Source organism: Pollachius pollachius (genome assembly GCF_949987615.1).
Source record: "Pollachius pollachius genome assembly, chromosome: 13".
In the NCBI taxonomy this organism is placed as follows: Eukaryota; Metazoa; Chordata; class Actinopteri; order Gadiformes; family Gadidae; genus Pollachius; species Pollachius pollachius.
In genome coordinates, this window is record NC_136946.1 from 417,698 (window position 1) to 431,592 (window position 13,895).

The 13,895-nt window shown below is 53.4% G+C and overlaps 2 protein-coding genes across 2 annotated transcripts in view; both read left to right on the top strand.

The window, feature by feature from the left end:
- LOC307085330 (uncharacterized protein) overlaps positions 1-7,874 on the top strand; it is a gene marked incomplete at both ends in the record, with an annotated part of 24,463 nt that extends 16,589 nt beyond the window's left edge. Inside the window, 7 exons of the mRNA XM_079750101.1 lie at positions 1,423-1,593; positions 4,729-4,806; positions 5,368-5,648; positions 5,914-6,144; positions 6,430-6,727; positions 6,920-7,080; positions 7,397-7,874. Of these exons, the coding sequence (XP_079606227.1) occupies positions 1,423-1,593; positions 4,729-4,806; positions 5,368-5,648; positions 5,914-6,144; positions 6,430-6,727; positions 6,920-7,080; positions 7,397-7,874 (1,698 nt within the window). The remainder of the gene's footprint in view (positions 1-1,422; positions 1,594-4,728; positions 4,807-5,367; positions 5,649-5,913; positions 6,145-6,429; positions 6,728-6,919; positions 7,081-7,396) is intronic.
- Positions 1-13,895, top strand: part of LOC307085265 (voltage-dependent calcium channel gamma-7 subunit-like) — a gene marked incomplete at both ends in the record, with an annotated part of 82,844 nt that overhangs the window by 32,243 nt on the left and 36,706 nt on the right. The gene's annotated exons all lie outside the window — the stretch shown is intronic.

Here is a 13,895-nt window from a genome sequence, read left to right on the forward strand (position 1 = left end):
AGGTAGGGGTTAGACAGTACAGAGACAGGTCATTAAGGAGCAGGTAGGGGTTAGACAGTACAGAGACAGGTCATTAAGGAGCAGGTAGGGGTTAGACAGTACAGAGACAGGTCATTAAGGAGCAGGTAGGGGTTAGACAGTACAGAGACAGGTCATTAAGGAGCAGGTAGGGGTTAGACAGTACAGAGACAGGTCATTAAGGAGCAGGTAGGGGTTAGACAGTACTGAGACAGGTCATTAAGGAGCAGGTAGGGGTTAGACAGTTCAGAGACAGGTCATTAAGGAGCAGGTAGCAGTTAGACAGTACAGAGACAGGTCATTAAGGAGCAGGTAGGGGTTAGACAGTACAGAGACAGGTCATTAAGGAGCAGGTAGGGGTTAGACAGTACAGAGACAGGTCATTAAGGAGCAGGTAGGGGTTAGACAGTACAGAGACAGGTCATCAAGGAGCAGGTAGGGGTTAGACAGTACAGAGACAGGTCATTAAGGTGCAGGTAGGGGTTAGACAGTACAGAGACAGGTCATTAAGGAGCAGGGAGGGGTTAGACAGTTCAGAGACAGTCATTAAGGAGCAGCTAGGGGTTAGACAGTACAGAGACAGGTCATTAAGGAGCAGGTAGGGGTTAGACAGTACAGAGACAGGTCATTAAGGAGCAGGTAGGGGTTAGACAGTACAGAGACAGGTCATTAAGGAGCAGGTAGGGGTTAGACAGTTCAGAGACAGGTCATTAAGGAGCAGGGAGGGGTTAGACAGTTCAGAGACAGGTCATTAAGGAGCAGGGAGGGGTTAGACAGTTCAGAGACAGGTCATTAAGGAGCAGGTAGGGGTTAGACAGTACAGACAGGTCATTAAGGAGCAGGGCGGGGTTAGACTTGTTCAGAGACAGGTCATTAAGGAGCAGGTAGGGGTTAGGCAGTGCAGAGACATGTCATTAAGGAGCAGGTAGGGGTTAGACAGTACAGAGACAGGTCATTAAGGAGCAGGTAGGGGTTAGACAGTACAGAGAAAGGTCATTAAGGAGCAGGTAGCAGTTAGACAGTACAGAGACAGGTCATTAAGGAGCAGGTAGGGGTTAGACAGTAGAGAGACAGGTCATTAAGGAGCAGGTAGGGGTTAGACAGTACAGAGACAGGTCATTAAGGAGCAGGTAGGGGTTAGACAGTACAGAGACAGGTCATTAAGGAGCAGGTAGGGGTTAGACAGTACAGAGACAGGTCATTAAGGAGCAGGTAGGGGTTAGACAGTTGGGGGTCTAGTAGTACGAGCCAATAGGAAGGAGATCACCAACGCTGGGATAAATAACGCTGTATACTTTAACGGCGGTCACTATGGCGACGGGTCAGTCATGCTAGTGGCGATTGACAGGCCCTCTCAGCCTTGTATCATGGTTCCCTCTCCTACCTCCCCCCCCGGTCTCCTAGGTGATGAGCAGTAAGCTGGACATCGACAACATGGCGGGGGTCTTCTACATGCTGCTGGTGGCCATGGGCCTCAGCCTGCTGGTGTTCGCCTGGGAGCACCTTGTCTACTGGAAGATACGGCACTGCATGAGCCGCTCCGGCGGAATGGACTTCCTGCTGGCACTGAGCCGGGTGAGTTATAGAGCTATACACATAGAGTTATAGAGCTGTTCACAGAGAGTTGTACAGCTGTTCATATAGAGTTATAGAGCTGAACATATAGAGTTATAGAGCTGTTCATATAGAGTTATAGAGCTATACATATAGAGTTAGAGTTCTAAACATATAGAGTTATAGAACTGTAAATAGAGTTATAGAGCTATACATATAGAGTTATAGAGCTGTTCATATTGAGTTATACAGCTGTTCATATATAGTTATAGAGCTGTACATATAGAGTTATAGAGCTATACATATAGAGTTATAGAGCTGTACATATAGAGTTATAGAGCTATACACATTGAGTTATAGAGCTGTTCATATTGAGTTATAGAGCTGAACGTATAGAGTTATAGGGCTATACATATAGAGTTAGAGAGCTATACATATAGAGTTAGAGAGCTATAAATATAGAGTTAGAGATCTATACATGTAGAATTATAGAGCTATGTATATATCTATATGTACCATGTTCACTCGAATATAAGACGACCCATCCTTTCCCAGACTTAATATTTTGAAAAAAATAACTTTTTACGGACAAAATCTTGTTTTCTGCAGAAAATTATATTATATTAGAATTATATTAAATAATATTATAGTCATAATTCTTCGGAAAAAACATTTTACCACCCTTTATTCAATATTTGGATTAATTTGTTACAAAATTAAAAAAGTGCAATGCGTCTATGAATGAATGAATGACAACGGTATAACGGTGGCACTGTTGAGAGGGGCGGCGGACTGTTCATTACATTCAGAACACCGTCACGAATTATCGTTGTGGCGCCCTCTAGTGTTCCCCTGCTCTCGCTGTTGTTCCATCATTTTGTCTACATCGCGGATATAAGATTTTTCGATTTTTCAGATGTATTTTTAGAATAAAAACCTTGTCTTATATTCAGGTGAATAAGTAATTTATCTCTCTCTCTCTCTATATATATATATATATATATATATATATATATATATATATATATATATATATATATATATATATATATATATATGAAGGGGTAGGAGGGGGGAAAGGAGACCAGGTGAAGGGGAGGAGAGGAGATAAAAGGAGGGAAAGGAGAAGAGGTGCGGGTCGGATCAGTGAGTGTGGGGGATGAGCAGAGGAGGGGGCAGGGGGAGGAGCAGAAGAGGAGGGGGGTGGGGGGAGGCTTGGTTCTGAGTCTGTGTAGCAGAGGAGGTTGGGTCTGATTCATCATGACAGCTGCTTCAATCCCTTGGTTCTGAACAGGAGACACGTCGACGTGTCGGTCTGACTCGATGTGTTCCACTCTCTGTCTGAGGATAAGCCGTCTCCCCCGACGGACCTGTTAGACTCCCTGTGTTGCTGAGGGCTAACATAGCTGTCAGAATAGGCCCATGTAATGGTAGCACACGAAACCAAAGGTAGAAGGTATTACTTTAGCACCGACTGTAAATGTGGGCTGAATTTTGCAAACGGTCTGCTAGCGCTGTAGCCTACGGTCTGCTAGCGCTGTAGCCAACAGTCTGCTAGCGCTGTAGCCAACGGTCTGCTAGCGCTGTAGCCAACGGTCTGCTAGCGCTGTAGCCAACAGTCTGCTAGCGCTGTAGCCAACAGTCTGCTAGCGCTGTAGCCTACGGTCTGCTAGCGCTGTAGCCTACGGTCTGCTAGCGCTGTAGCCAACAGTCTGCTAGCGCTGTAGCCAACAGTCTGCTAGCGCTGTAGCCTATGCTGTAGCCTACGGTGTGCTAGTGCTGTAGCCTACGGTCTGCTAGCGCTGTAGCCTACGCTGTAGCCTACGGTCTGCTAGCGTTGTAGCCTACGGTCTGCTAGCGCTGCAGTCTACGGTGTGCTAGCGCTGTAGCCTACGCTGTAGCCTACGGTCTGCTAGCGCTGTAGCCTACGGTCTGCTAGCGCTGTAGTCTACGGTGTGCTAGCGCTGTAGTCTACGGTGTGCTAGCGCTGTAGCCTACGGTCTGCTAGCGCTGCAGCCTACGGTCTGCTAGCGCTGTAGTCTACGGTGTGCTAGCGCTGTAGCCTACGCTGCAGCCTACGGTGTGCTAGCGCTGTAGCCTACGGTCTGCTAGCGCTGTAGCCTACGCTGTAGCCTACGGTCTGCTAGCGTTGTAGCCTACGGTCTGCTAGCGCTGCAGTCTACGGTGTGCTAGCGCTGTAGCCTACGGTCTGCTAGCGCTGTAGCCTACGCTGCAGCCTACGGTCTGCTAGCGCTGTAGCCTACGGTCTGCTAGCGCTGTAGCCTACGCTGCAGCCTACGGTCTGCTAGCGCTGTAGCCTACGGTCTGCTAGCGCTGTAGCCAACAGTCTACGGTGTGTTAGCGCTGTGGCCTACGCTGCAGCCTACGGTGTGCTAGCGCTGTAGCCTACGGTCTGCTAGCGCTGTAGCCTACGCTGTAGCCTACGGTCTGCTAGCGTTGTAGCCTACGGTCTGCTAGCGCTGTAGCCTACGCTGTAGCCTACGGTCTGCTAGCGTTGTAGCCTACGGTCTGCTAGCGCTGTAGCCAACAGTCTACGGTGTGTTAGCGCTGTGGCCTACGCTGCAGCCTACGGTCTGCTAGCGTTGTAGCCTACGGTCTGCTAGCGCTGCAGTCTACGGTGTGCTAGCGCTGTAGCCTACGGTCTGCTAGCGCTGTAGCCTACGCTGCAGCCTACGGTCTGCTAGCGCTGTAGCCTACGGTCTGCTAGCGCTGTAGCCTACGCTGCAGCCTACGGTCTGCTAGCGCTGTAGCCTACGGTCTGCTAGCGCTGTAGCCAACAGTCTACGGTGTGTTAGCGCTGTGGCCTACGCTGCAGCCTACGGTGTGCTAGCGCTGTAGCCTACGGTCTGCTAGCGCTGTAGCCTACGCTGTAGCCTACGGTCTGCTAGCGTTGTAGCCTACGGTCTGCTAGCGCTGTAGCCTACGCTGTAGCCTACGGTCTGCTAGCGTTGTAGCCTACGGTCTGCTAGCGCTGTAGCCAACAGTCTACGGTGTGTTAGCGCTGTGGCCTACGCTGCAGCCTACGGTCTGCTAGCGCTGTAGCCTACGGTCTGCTAGCGCTGTAGCCTACGGTCTGCTAGCGCTGCAGCCTACGGTCTGCTAGCGGCCGGCCCCCTGACCCGTCCGTGTCTCCAGGGGATGTACAGCTGCTGCCGCTTCGAGGACGAGACGTCCCCAGCCGGGCTCCAGGGCTCTCTGCCGCTGTACCACACCGTGGCCCCCGCCGGCCCCCAGCAGCACCTCGTCACCGCCACCGTCACCAACACCACCGCCATCGCCATGGTGACGCAGCAGCAGCAGCCGGCGCAGGGCCAGGCGTACACCCTGCTGCCGGGCTCCCCGCCCCCCCCCCACTCGGCCGTGGCCCTGGGCCCCTCCACCAGCCCCCTGCTGGAGGGGCCCATGCCCTGCTCCTCCTTCCTGCCCCGCCACGACCGGCGCCTGGCCGTGGTGGACCGCTGGAACCGGCCCAAAGAGAAGGTGGGGGCGGGCGGGGGCCCCGGGGGGGTGGGGGTCGGGGGCCCCGGGGGGGTGGGGGTCGGGGGCCTCGCCGGGGGCATCACAGAGCTGCAGGCTCCGCCCCCGGCGCTCCAACACAGCCTGGGCCCGCCCTGGACCATGCCTGGAGGGGGGGGAGGGGGAGGGGGAGGAGGGGGAGGGGGAGGAGGGGGAGGAGGGGGAGGGGGAGGAGGGGGAGGAGCCGGCGTCCGGGCTGGAGGCGGGGACCCGGGGCTGGACGAGTACAAGCGGTACTACGGGCCGATTGACCCCGAGGGCCTGGGCCCCGCCGCGGAGCCCCCGCCGGGGCCCGGCCAGCAGACCCCCCAGGCCAACCCGCGGGGGGGCCCCAAGGGCCTGCCCCGACCGCCCCCTCCCAAGGGCCCCCCGCAACCAGCGCCGGGCCATGTGATGTCCAAGCCCCCCCCCCTGCTGGCGGCCTCCCCCCAGCGCAGAGCCTCCTCCTCCTCCTCCTTCTGGAGGCGGGGCAGCCTGGGGCCCCCCCGCAGGAAGAGCTCCACGGGGCCGCTGTACGAGAACATCCTGCCCCTGGGGAGGCGCGGGGGGGGGGCGGTACCCTGCCAGGGAGGCCCTGGGGAGGCGGGGCCAGAGACCCCCGCCTCCTCTCCCGCTGCCCGTCTCCCTCTCCTCCCCCACGCACACCCCCACCACGCCCTCCTCCCCGCGGCACTTCTACTCCTCCGGCTCCAGCGCCTCCTCCTCCTCGTCCTCCTCCTCGTCCTCCTCCTCGTCCTCCTCCTCGGGCTCCCCCTCCCGCTCCTCCCCGTCCTCCTGCTCCTCCTCCTACGACTCCTCCCTGAGCTTCCGGTACCGCGCCGGGGACCGCGAGGCCGACCCGGCCGAGGACTCGGACCTCCTCACGGAGGAGTCCGGCCTGCTGGCCGCCGCCGCGCGCAGGAAGGCGCGCTCCCGCCGCACGCCATCCCGCTCGCTGCCCTGCAGCCCGCCGCCGCTGCCGCCGCGCAGGCCCCGCCCCCCGAGGGAGGAGCCCAGGGGGGGGGCCGACGGCCAGCTGGCCCAGCTGCAGGAGTGGTGGGCCAGCTGGGGGGAGGGGGGGCGAGGGAGGGGGCCGCCGCCGCCGGCCCGCGAGGAGAAGAGCCGGCAGAAGGAGCGAGAGCAGGAGCGCAGGAGGAGGAAGAAGGGGAGGAAGAGCAAGAAGAGGGAGGAGCGGGAGAGAGAGAGGGAGAGGGAGCGCAAGCACCGCAAGGCCAAGAGGAGGAAGAAGAAGGAGGAGAAGGCCAGGAAGAGGGAGAGGAAGAGGTCGGAGCAGGAGGAGGGCGAGGGCGCGCTGCGCCGCGAGTCGTACCGCCGGAAGAGCCAGAGCTCCGTCCGGAGCTCCGGCTGGGACCTCCCGGGGGAGGAGCACAGGAGGGAGGAGAGGAGAGACCAGGAGGACGGGAGGAGCAAAGAGCGGCCGTACCGCCGGAGGAACAGCAAGGCCTACCCCGACGCCAAACCCACCTCCTCCGTCAAGTTCTGGGGCGCCGGGACCCCCGCGCTGGAGGCCGGCCCGGCGGCCTTCCTCCCCCCGCTGCCTCCCCCCTCCAAGCGCCGCAGGAGTAAAGGCTCAGACAGGGAGGGGGAGAAGAGGCCCCTGCTGGGGAGGAGTGGGAGAGCAGGAGCAGCAGGGGGGGGAGGAGGAGGAGGGGGGGGAGGAGGGGGAGGAGGAGGGGAGCTCCATGCCAAGGAGGGGCAGTCCTTCCAGGGCTGGGCGTCGGAGGCGGAAGACGAGGACTCGGAGGACGAGAGGAGGAGGAGGGAGGCGCGAGGGGAGAGGAGAGGGGCGGGGCGCACGGCGTCGGAGGAGGAGAGGGAGCGCGACAAGGTGATCGGGATCTACTCGGACAACGAGGGCTCCTCGGGGGAGTTCGGGAAGTTCGAGAGGTACTGGGAGGGCCACGAGAGCAGGGCGGTGGGCGGCATCGGCGGAGGGGGCTGGTTCTTCGGCACATACCCCTCCAGGGACAAGTCCGGGAGCATCACCAGCAGGGAGGACCCCCCCCAAGGCTGGGGGGGGGGGGGAGAGCGGCTGGGTGTCGGGGGGAGGAGGGGGAGGCAGGCCAGGAGAAAGAGAAGATAGAAGCTGGGGTTCAGGATCGCACTGGCCCCCGCCTCCTCTCACGCCACCGCCCCCCCGACGCTACTGGTCCGTGGACAAGCTCCACGTCCAGGAGGAGGAGCCCAGGGGGCGGGGCAAGGACAGGGGGCGGGGCTTTGCGGCCTGCTCCTCCTGCTACGCCCCCCCGCTCCCGCAGACCCTGGCAGCGCCCTGGGTCTCCTCCAGGAGCCAGGAGGAGCTGTTCCAGCACTGCCAGAGCTTCGGCGGCCCCGCCAGAGCCCAACGCCACTCCTCCTCTTCCTCCCGGCCGGAGCGCCCGCAGAACCCGTCCCGGTCCGGCGGCCGGTCCAACCTCGCGCCCCGCCGGGCGTCCCGGTCGGGGCGCGGCCGGCGGACCTCCTCCCCGCCGCCGCTCCTCCCCGACCTGCCGCCTCCTCTCCCCGCCCTGCCGGCGCCCCCTCCCTCCGCCGCCCACGCCCCCCCGCCGTCCTCCTCCTCGGTGTCCTCCCCCTCGGTGGTATCCTTCACCCCCGGGGCCCCCCAGCCCGCCTCCATGGCTTCAGCAAGTGCCAAGCTGCAGTACCAGAGACTGCGCACCGGGCCCCCGCGGCTCCCTCCGTCACCCCGCCTCCCGCTCAAGGCCAGGAGCCTCTGCTCCCGGAGAGGCTCCGCCCAGTTCTCCAGCGTGGAGAGCGAGGTGTGAGGTCCCATCGGAGAGGAGGGTCTTTCTCGGTGACGACGCCGGGAGGACCTCACGACCACTGAGCCCTTCCTTAGAACAAGAGCTCTGGCACAAACAACGAGGAACCGGTGAACGACATTGAGCCAATCACACGCCATAGATCTGAAGAGTTGGAGACGGCAGCCACCTCCAGTTTACGGACAGAAACACGACGACAACAGCAACCACACAAACACTCCAAACCATCCGTTGAGATTCCTCTGCAACCGCCAGTCAAGGGCTTAGGGTGTTGCTGTCAGACGTCCACAAGGTTCCAACGCTTTCTGAGGGCTCACAACCTTGGTACCACTGTGTTCACTGCTCTCAGAAGCCCGCGACGCAACCTGGCGCTCTCAAAGAAGGGAGCGTTTGTCCACCCTCTTCTTTTTTCTGATGGACTGAAGCGCTTCGCTCCTCTTTGCTTTCTCCTCTACGGACTGTTTACACCCTGCGGAGCTGTGACGCACTCCAGGCATTGTTGTTGTGTTGAGCCACCTGTTGCCCAGGCAACCGGCTGGAGAGGACGGCGACCAGTGCTCCGTCGTCTGTCCTGTCCAGTGGGGAGGACACGGACCACTGGTCAGTCCTCACTGTATTGTTTCGTGGAGTTCCCATTATCACGCCGGTTCAGCGTTTAATTACTGATGAGTTTTGTTGTTTATTTCGTACCCCTGTCTTTTATTTGTTTGTTTCTCTATTTCCCGTTAGCATTGCTTCTCCGGAATTCTGGATTTGTTTGATTTTTCAGTTCCTTTCTCCTTCTCCTCCCCTCATTGCGCCTCCTCGTTGTGTTTTCCGCGCTGTGTTTCCTCGACAACAGGGTAAGTCCACTGTGACTGATATTCAGCTAGCTTAATGACGAGCTGCGTGCCAAACTCAAACACATTAATCTGTGATGTTAGCTACTGTGTTCTAATCCCATGGAAGCCTTTTCCGTTTGACATTCATGCAAGCACACGCGCACACGTGGACAACAGACGTGCGTACGGACACGGAGAACGACAAACGTCCACTTTATACAAACGCCTCATTGTGTCCATTGGAAAAACCTTTTCTCTCGAGCAATACGTTGGTCTCTCATTTCACGTTGGTAGTTTCTGTTGTTTAAAAGCATTATTTGACCTCTGTCTAGTCGTGGCTGTAATCGGTGGTGTTTGGTGTATCAAGACAAATGTATCAAAGCCTAATAAGATGTAAAGCACTGTGCCATGAGGTTCATGAAACCCTCTCAACCCCCCTGGGGGAAGCCAGCACTCAGCGGCCCCTTCCTACCCAACCCTGCCGGCGCCACGTCCAGCTAACCACGAGCGTTAGCCGCGAGCGTTAGCCGTGAGCGTTAGCCAGGGCGCACAGCAAGGGATCTGCTGCTCTGCCATCACACCTCGGCAGGCGGCCATCTTGTTTAAAAGGACTTTGTTTTCCTCTGTCTGTTTACCTGAGCCAGGTGATGCTAATGGAGGATCTGAATCAAACACGCTGTGCATTGAATGAACCCTCAGAGACGAGAGATGCTAGAGATGCCTGGAGGTGAAATACGTTTGAATATTAGATGGTGCTAAATTGTTGTTTGTTTTTTGTGTCCAGATAAGATGACTCTTATTTGCGCAGGGAATCGTGTCGTGAGTTCTTCAGTCTCCTGGCGTTTTTTGGCTTCATGCTTCAGTGAAAAAAGTTTCTAGTTGTTGGGAAGATGTCGGATAACGTTGTGCGCAACTGTCACGCGAGATGAAAAATAAAAGTTAAACTAGTGAAAATGTGGTCAATAACAAGTTTAAAGAATAGAGTAGCAGCTCCTAAAACAGCGCAGCAGAATATTTTTTTATTCCATACTCGAGTCACATTTGAGCTGCAACCAGCCGCTACACTCTGATGTCAAGATGTTAGCGAGAGCTAAAGTAATCTTAGTCCTCATCCCGTGCCGAGGGGCCAGCGTGAGCATGATGACACCGCGGCGTAGCGTTAGCATCGCACCAAGGCTGACCGCTGCCCCCAAAACAAGTTGAATGATTATTATTATTATTAATTATTGTTAATCAGCTCCTGCTTTACCCTGAGCTGCGTCCGAGCCATAACTTACTTCAGTCAAAGAACGCAGGAAAAAGAATGAAAGTTGAAATTCAAAACAGGAATTTGATGTGTAGTTTGTCTTTATTTAAAAAAAAAAATCTAGCTATATCTCATAATATATATTTGTGGAGTTGGGTAGTATTATAGAAAATTGTTTAGCTTTTGATATCTAAGGTTATATTCATTCTGGTTTCAGTAACATAGCTGTGCTTATCTGTTAAAAACCCAAATACTCAATTTGATCATTTATTCTTCAAACCTTTAGAATAAATTGTAAGCATACTTCTGTATGTTAATCAGGACCATAAAACGCTTTACCATTTACTACCAGAAGTCAGGTGAAGAGCAGACTTTATTTTCACACCACAAAGGATGATCGGTAGGACTGTTCGTGGAAGACCTGCACTCTTAGTTCGCTTTGGTGAATCTTTGGGTTAATTTCCAACATGTCTGCGCAGGTGTCAGTTGGACTAAATCTAATATTTCCCGTATAAAATCATTGACTCAAGCCGCGATTGGACAGAAGCGTAGCACAGCGCCGGCTAGCAGAGGGAACTCTAAGCTAACTTTTTCGAATCTAATGAGCCGGCTAGTTCTTCTTCTTCTCCCTTCACTCCTCCTGTCCTCCCTTTGTCCATGTGTGTCTGCAATTGTAAAGCTGGTCTATTTTTAAGAAAAAAAAAACGATTAACTGCATCTGTGGATATATTTATTTCATCTGAAAAAAGAAGTGCATATCTAAATATATATATATGAGAGTATATTTCAAGAGGTTAAAATCTATGTTCTATAAGTTTGTCTACTAAATTTACAGTATGATCTGTGTCTTTCTGATCTGTACGTCTGTCTTTCTTTGTGTCGATAACTTACACGTGGAGACAGACACCGGTGTGTAGCTGTGTTGTCGCCCCCCATTAGGACTGACCACCTCTGACCCGTTAGCTGTGTAACCCTCTGACCCCCAGCTAACTAGCTTTAGCATGGAAACACTGGCCTGGATCTGAGTGTACCAGACGGGCTGTCATCTGAATACTGTTAGCATTCAAGTCTTTTTCCGCTGGTAGATTTACGTGAGATTCTGCACGAGAACCAGATTTTACCTTTTATACCAAACGGTTTGAATGACTCGTTTTTTACTTTCAGTGCCAATCCCACCCAGAGATGAACCTAGACCAGTCCGGACATGTTCAGCTGTGGAGAGTAGAGCCCTCCTCTAAAACTGAATCAGCACAAAGCAAATCTAACGGCAAATATCCGCTCCACTCATGACACATGGTGGGACTTTTATTTTGTAAACATGGAAGTATCCAACTCTGTCCACATCCTGTCAGAGGGCAGGAGGGCGATATCTCGAGACCGTGTCACTGTAGTGGTTTTGTGTGCGTGTTGGTGTGTGCGTGTGGGTGTGTGCGTGTCTGTGTGTGCATTAGTGTGTGTGTGCACATGAACCTGCAGGGGCCTTTATTTTGTAGGGTTTTCCTGCTGTAAATAAACAACCAGTCACGGAATAAGCAGCTCTCGCCTTGACCCCCCTCCCCATAACAGCCAGTGACATCACTTCCTGTGTTGACTGTACTGTTTGACTGGACTGAAAGGTCTATTTGGACTGTACGCCATTGTTTGAAAAGCGAATCTCCACCTAATCCCCCCCCCCATACTATTGGCCAGCTGCAGCGCTAGTTAGCTGCAGCGCTATCTAAGCAAAGGAAACAAAGTGATGGAGTTCTACCTGTGTCTTGTGGAGCTGTAGGACTGAGCCAGGGATTCTCTCGAGAACACCTAACGCCACAAAGGGATCATGTCAAAATCACATGCCAATGTAGATTACATGTTAACAATAACATGCTAATGTCCGCTTACGTGCTAAATACATCCGATAACCTGTTGGTGACATGCTAATGTGCAAGTAAATGCCAATGAACAAGGAACACGCTTGTGAACACGGAATTCTAATGTACAATAACATGTTCATAAATTGCCAATGTACGATCAAATGTGGGTAACATGCTTATGTGTGACAACATGCTAACGTTACAATGGCTGCTTCTTTACAACAACACGCCCCCTTCAGCCTGGGCTGCCCTAGTGTCCTTAGGCACTATGGCAGTGGACGGACCCCAATGGGTCCAGGGCCCACAAGGCCTCCCAGTCCTGCAGTGGAGTCCCAGCGGGGGGGCCCTCTGGGGTCTAGGGGCCGGTCAGGGGTCTGGGGGCCCCTCTGGGGTCTAGGGGCCAGTCTGGGGTCTGGGGTCAAGGGGCGGTCTGGGGTCTAGGGACCCCTCAGGGGTCTAGGGGCCGGTCAGGGGTCTTGGGTCAAGGGGCCCCTCTGGGGTCAAGGGGCCAGTCTGGTGTTTAGGGGCCGGTCTGGGGTCTAGGGGCCGGTCTGGGGTCTAGGGGCCCCTCTGGGATCTGGGGGCCGGTCTGGGGTCTAGGGGCCGGTCTGGGGTCTAGGGGCCCCTCTGGACAGTTTTAAAGTGTGGTCTGATGGCTGATATTACTGTCATGTCAACACATGCTTACACACTCAACGATGCAAACACACACACACATGTGAAGGGGCGTGGCTCTGGATTCACCTGGCCAGACTGGACTGGACTTGACTGGACTGAACTGGACTGAACTGGACTTCACCACGAAAAAACACAAATAAAACACCAAGAGGATTTTAATAAGGAATTTGAGTCTGTCTGTTTATTTGTGTGTGTGTGTGTGTGTGTGTGTGTGTGTGTGTGTGTGTGTGTGTGTGTGTGTGTGTGTGTGTGTGTGTGTGTGTGTGTGTGTGTGTGTGTGTGTGTGTGTGCGTGTGTGTGTGTGTGCGCGTGTGTGTGCGTGCGTGTGTGTGGTGCAGTGGCGTTGGTCCACCAAAGAGGGAGCTGTTGTTCTCGTTTCAGTTCTCTGGATCGTCATGACGACAGCGCGGCAGCTCTCTGCAGGACAGTGAGGGCCGGCTTTGTGTCGATACCTGCACTAGTTCACCTTCAGACCCTGCTGCTGCCCCAACGCAACCACATGGTGACTCCTCCTTCTTCCTGCTCCTCTCTCTTTACTCCTGGAATCTCCCAGTTCGAAACACGATAAATGATGTTGCTGTTGTTGACAGTGACAAATGTTGAATGAAAACATGATAACAGACGTTAACACACACACAGGACGCCAGCAGAACTGATGGACTAGATTGATCCCCTCGCAAGGATGTGATAGTCTCTGTCTGTGTGTTCCCTGAGTGTGTGTGTTAATATCAGGTTAATTTCACCTGTCACTCTCTCAAAGTATATATAGTATATGTTGTGTATGCTTTGAGAACACACTTAAGGTCTCATCAATAATGTTAGTAAAAGTATAAGTAATCAATTACGTACGTAATACGATTAGTTATCAATAACATCAGTAATAGTATTAGTAATCAATAGCGTTTGTAAAAGTATAAGTAATCAGTGATGTTATTCAAAGTATTAGTAATCAATAACGTTAGTAATGGTATTAATGATCAATAACCTTGGTAATAGTATTAGTAATCAATAACATTAATAATAGTATTAGTAATCAATAACGTTAGTCATAGTATTAGTAATCAACAACGTTAGTAATAGTATTTATAATCAATAACGTTAGTCATGGTATTAGTAATCAATAACGTTAGTCATAGTATTAATAATCAATAACGTTAGTCATGGTATTAGTAATCAATAACGTTAGTATTGGTATTAGTAATCAATAACGTTAGTATTGGTAATCAGTAACGTTAGTCATAGTATTAATAATCAATAACGTTAGTCATAGAATTAGTAATCAATAACGTTAGTCATAGTATTAGTAATCAATAACGTTAGTTTTAGTAATCAGTAACATTAGTCATAGTATTAATAATCAATAACGTTTGTCATAGTATTAGTAATCAATAACGTTGGTCATAGTATTAGTAATCAATAACGTTGT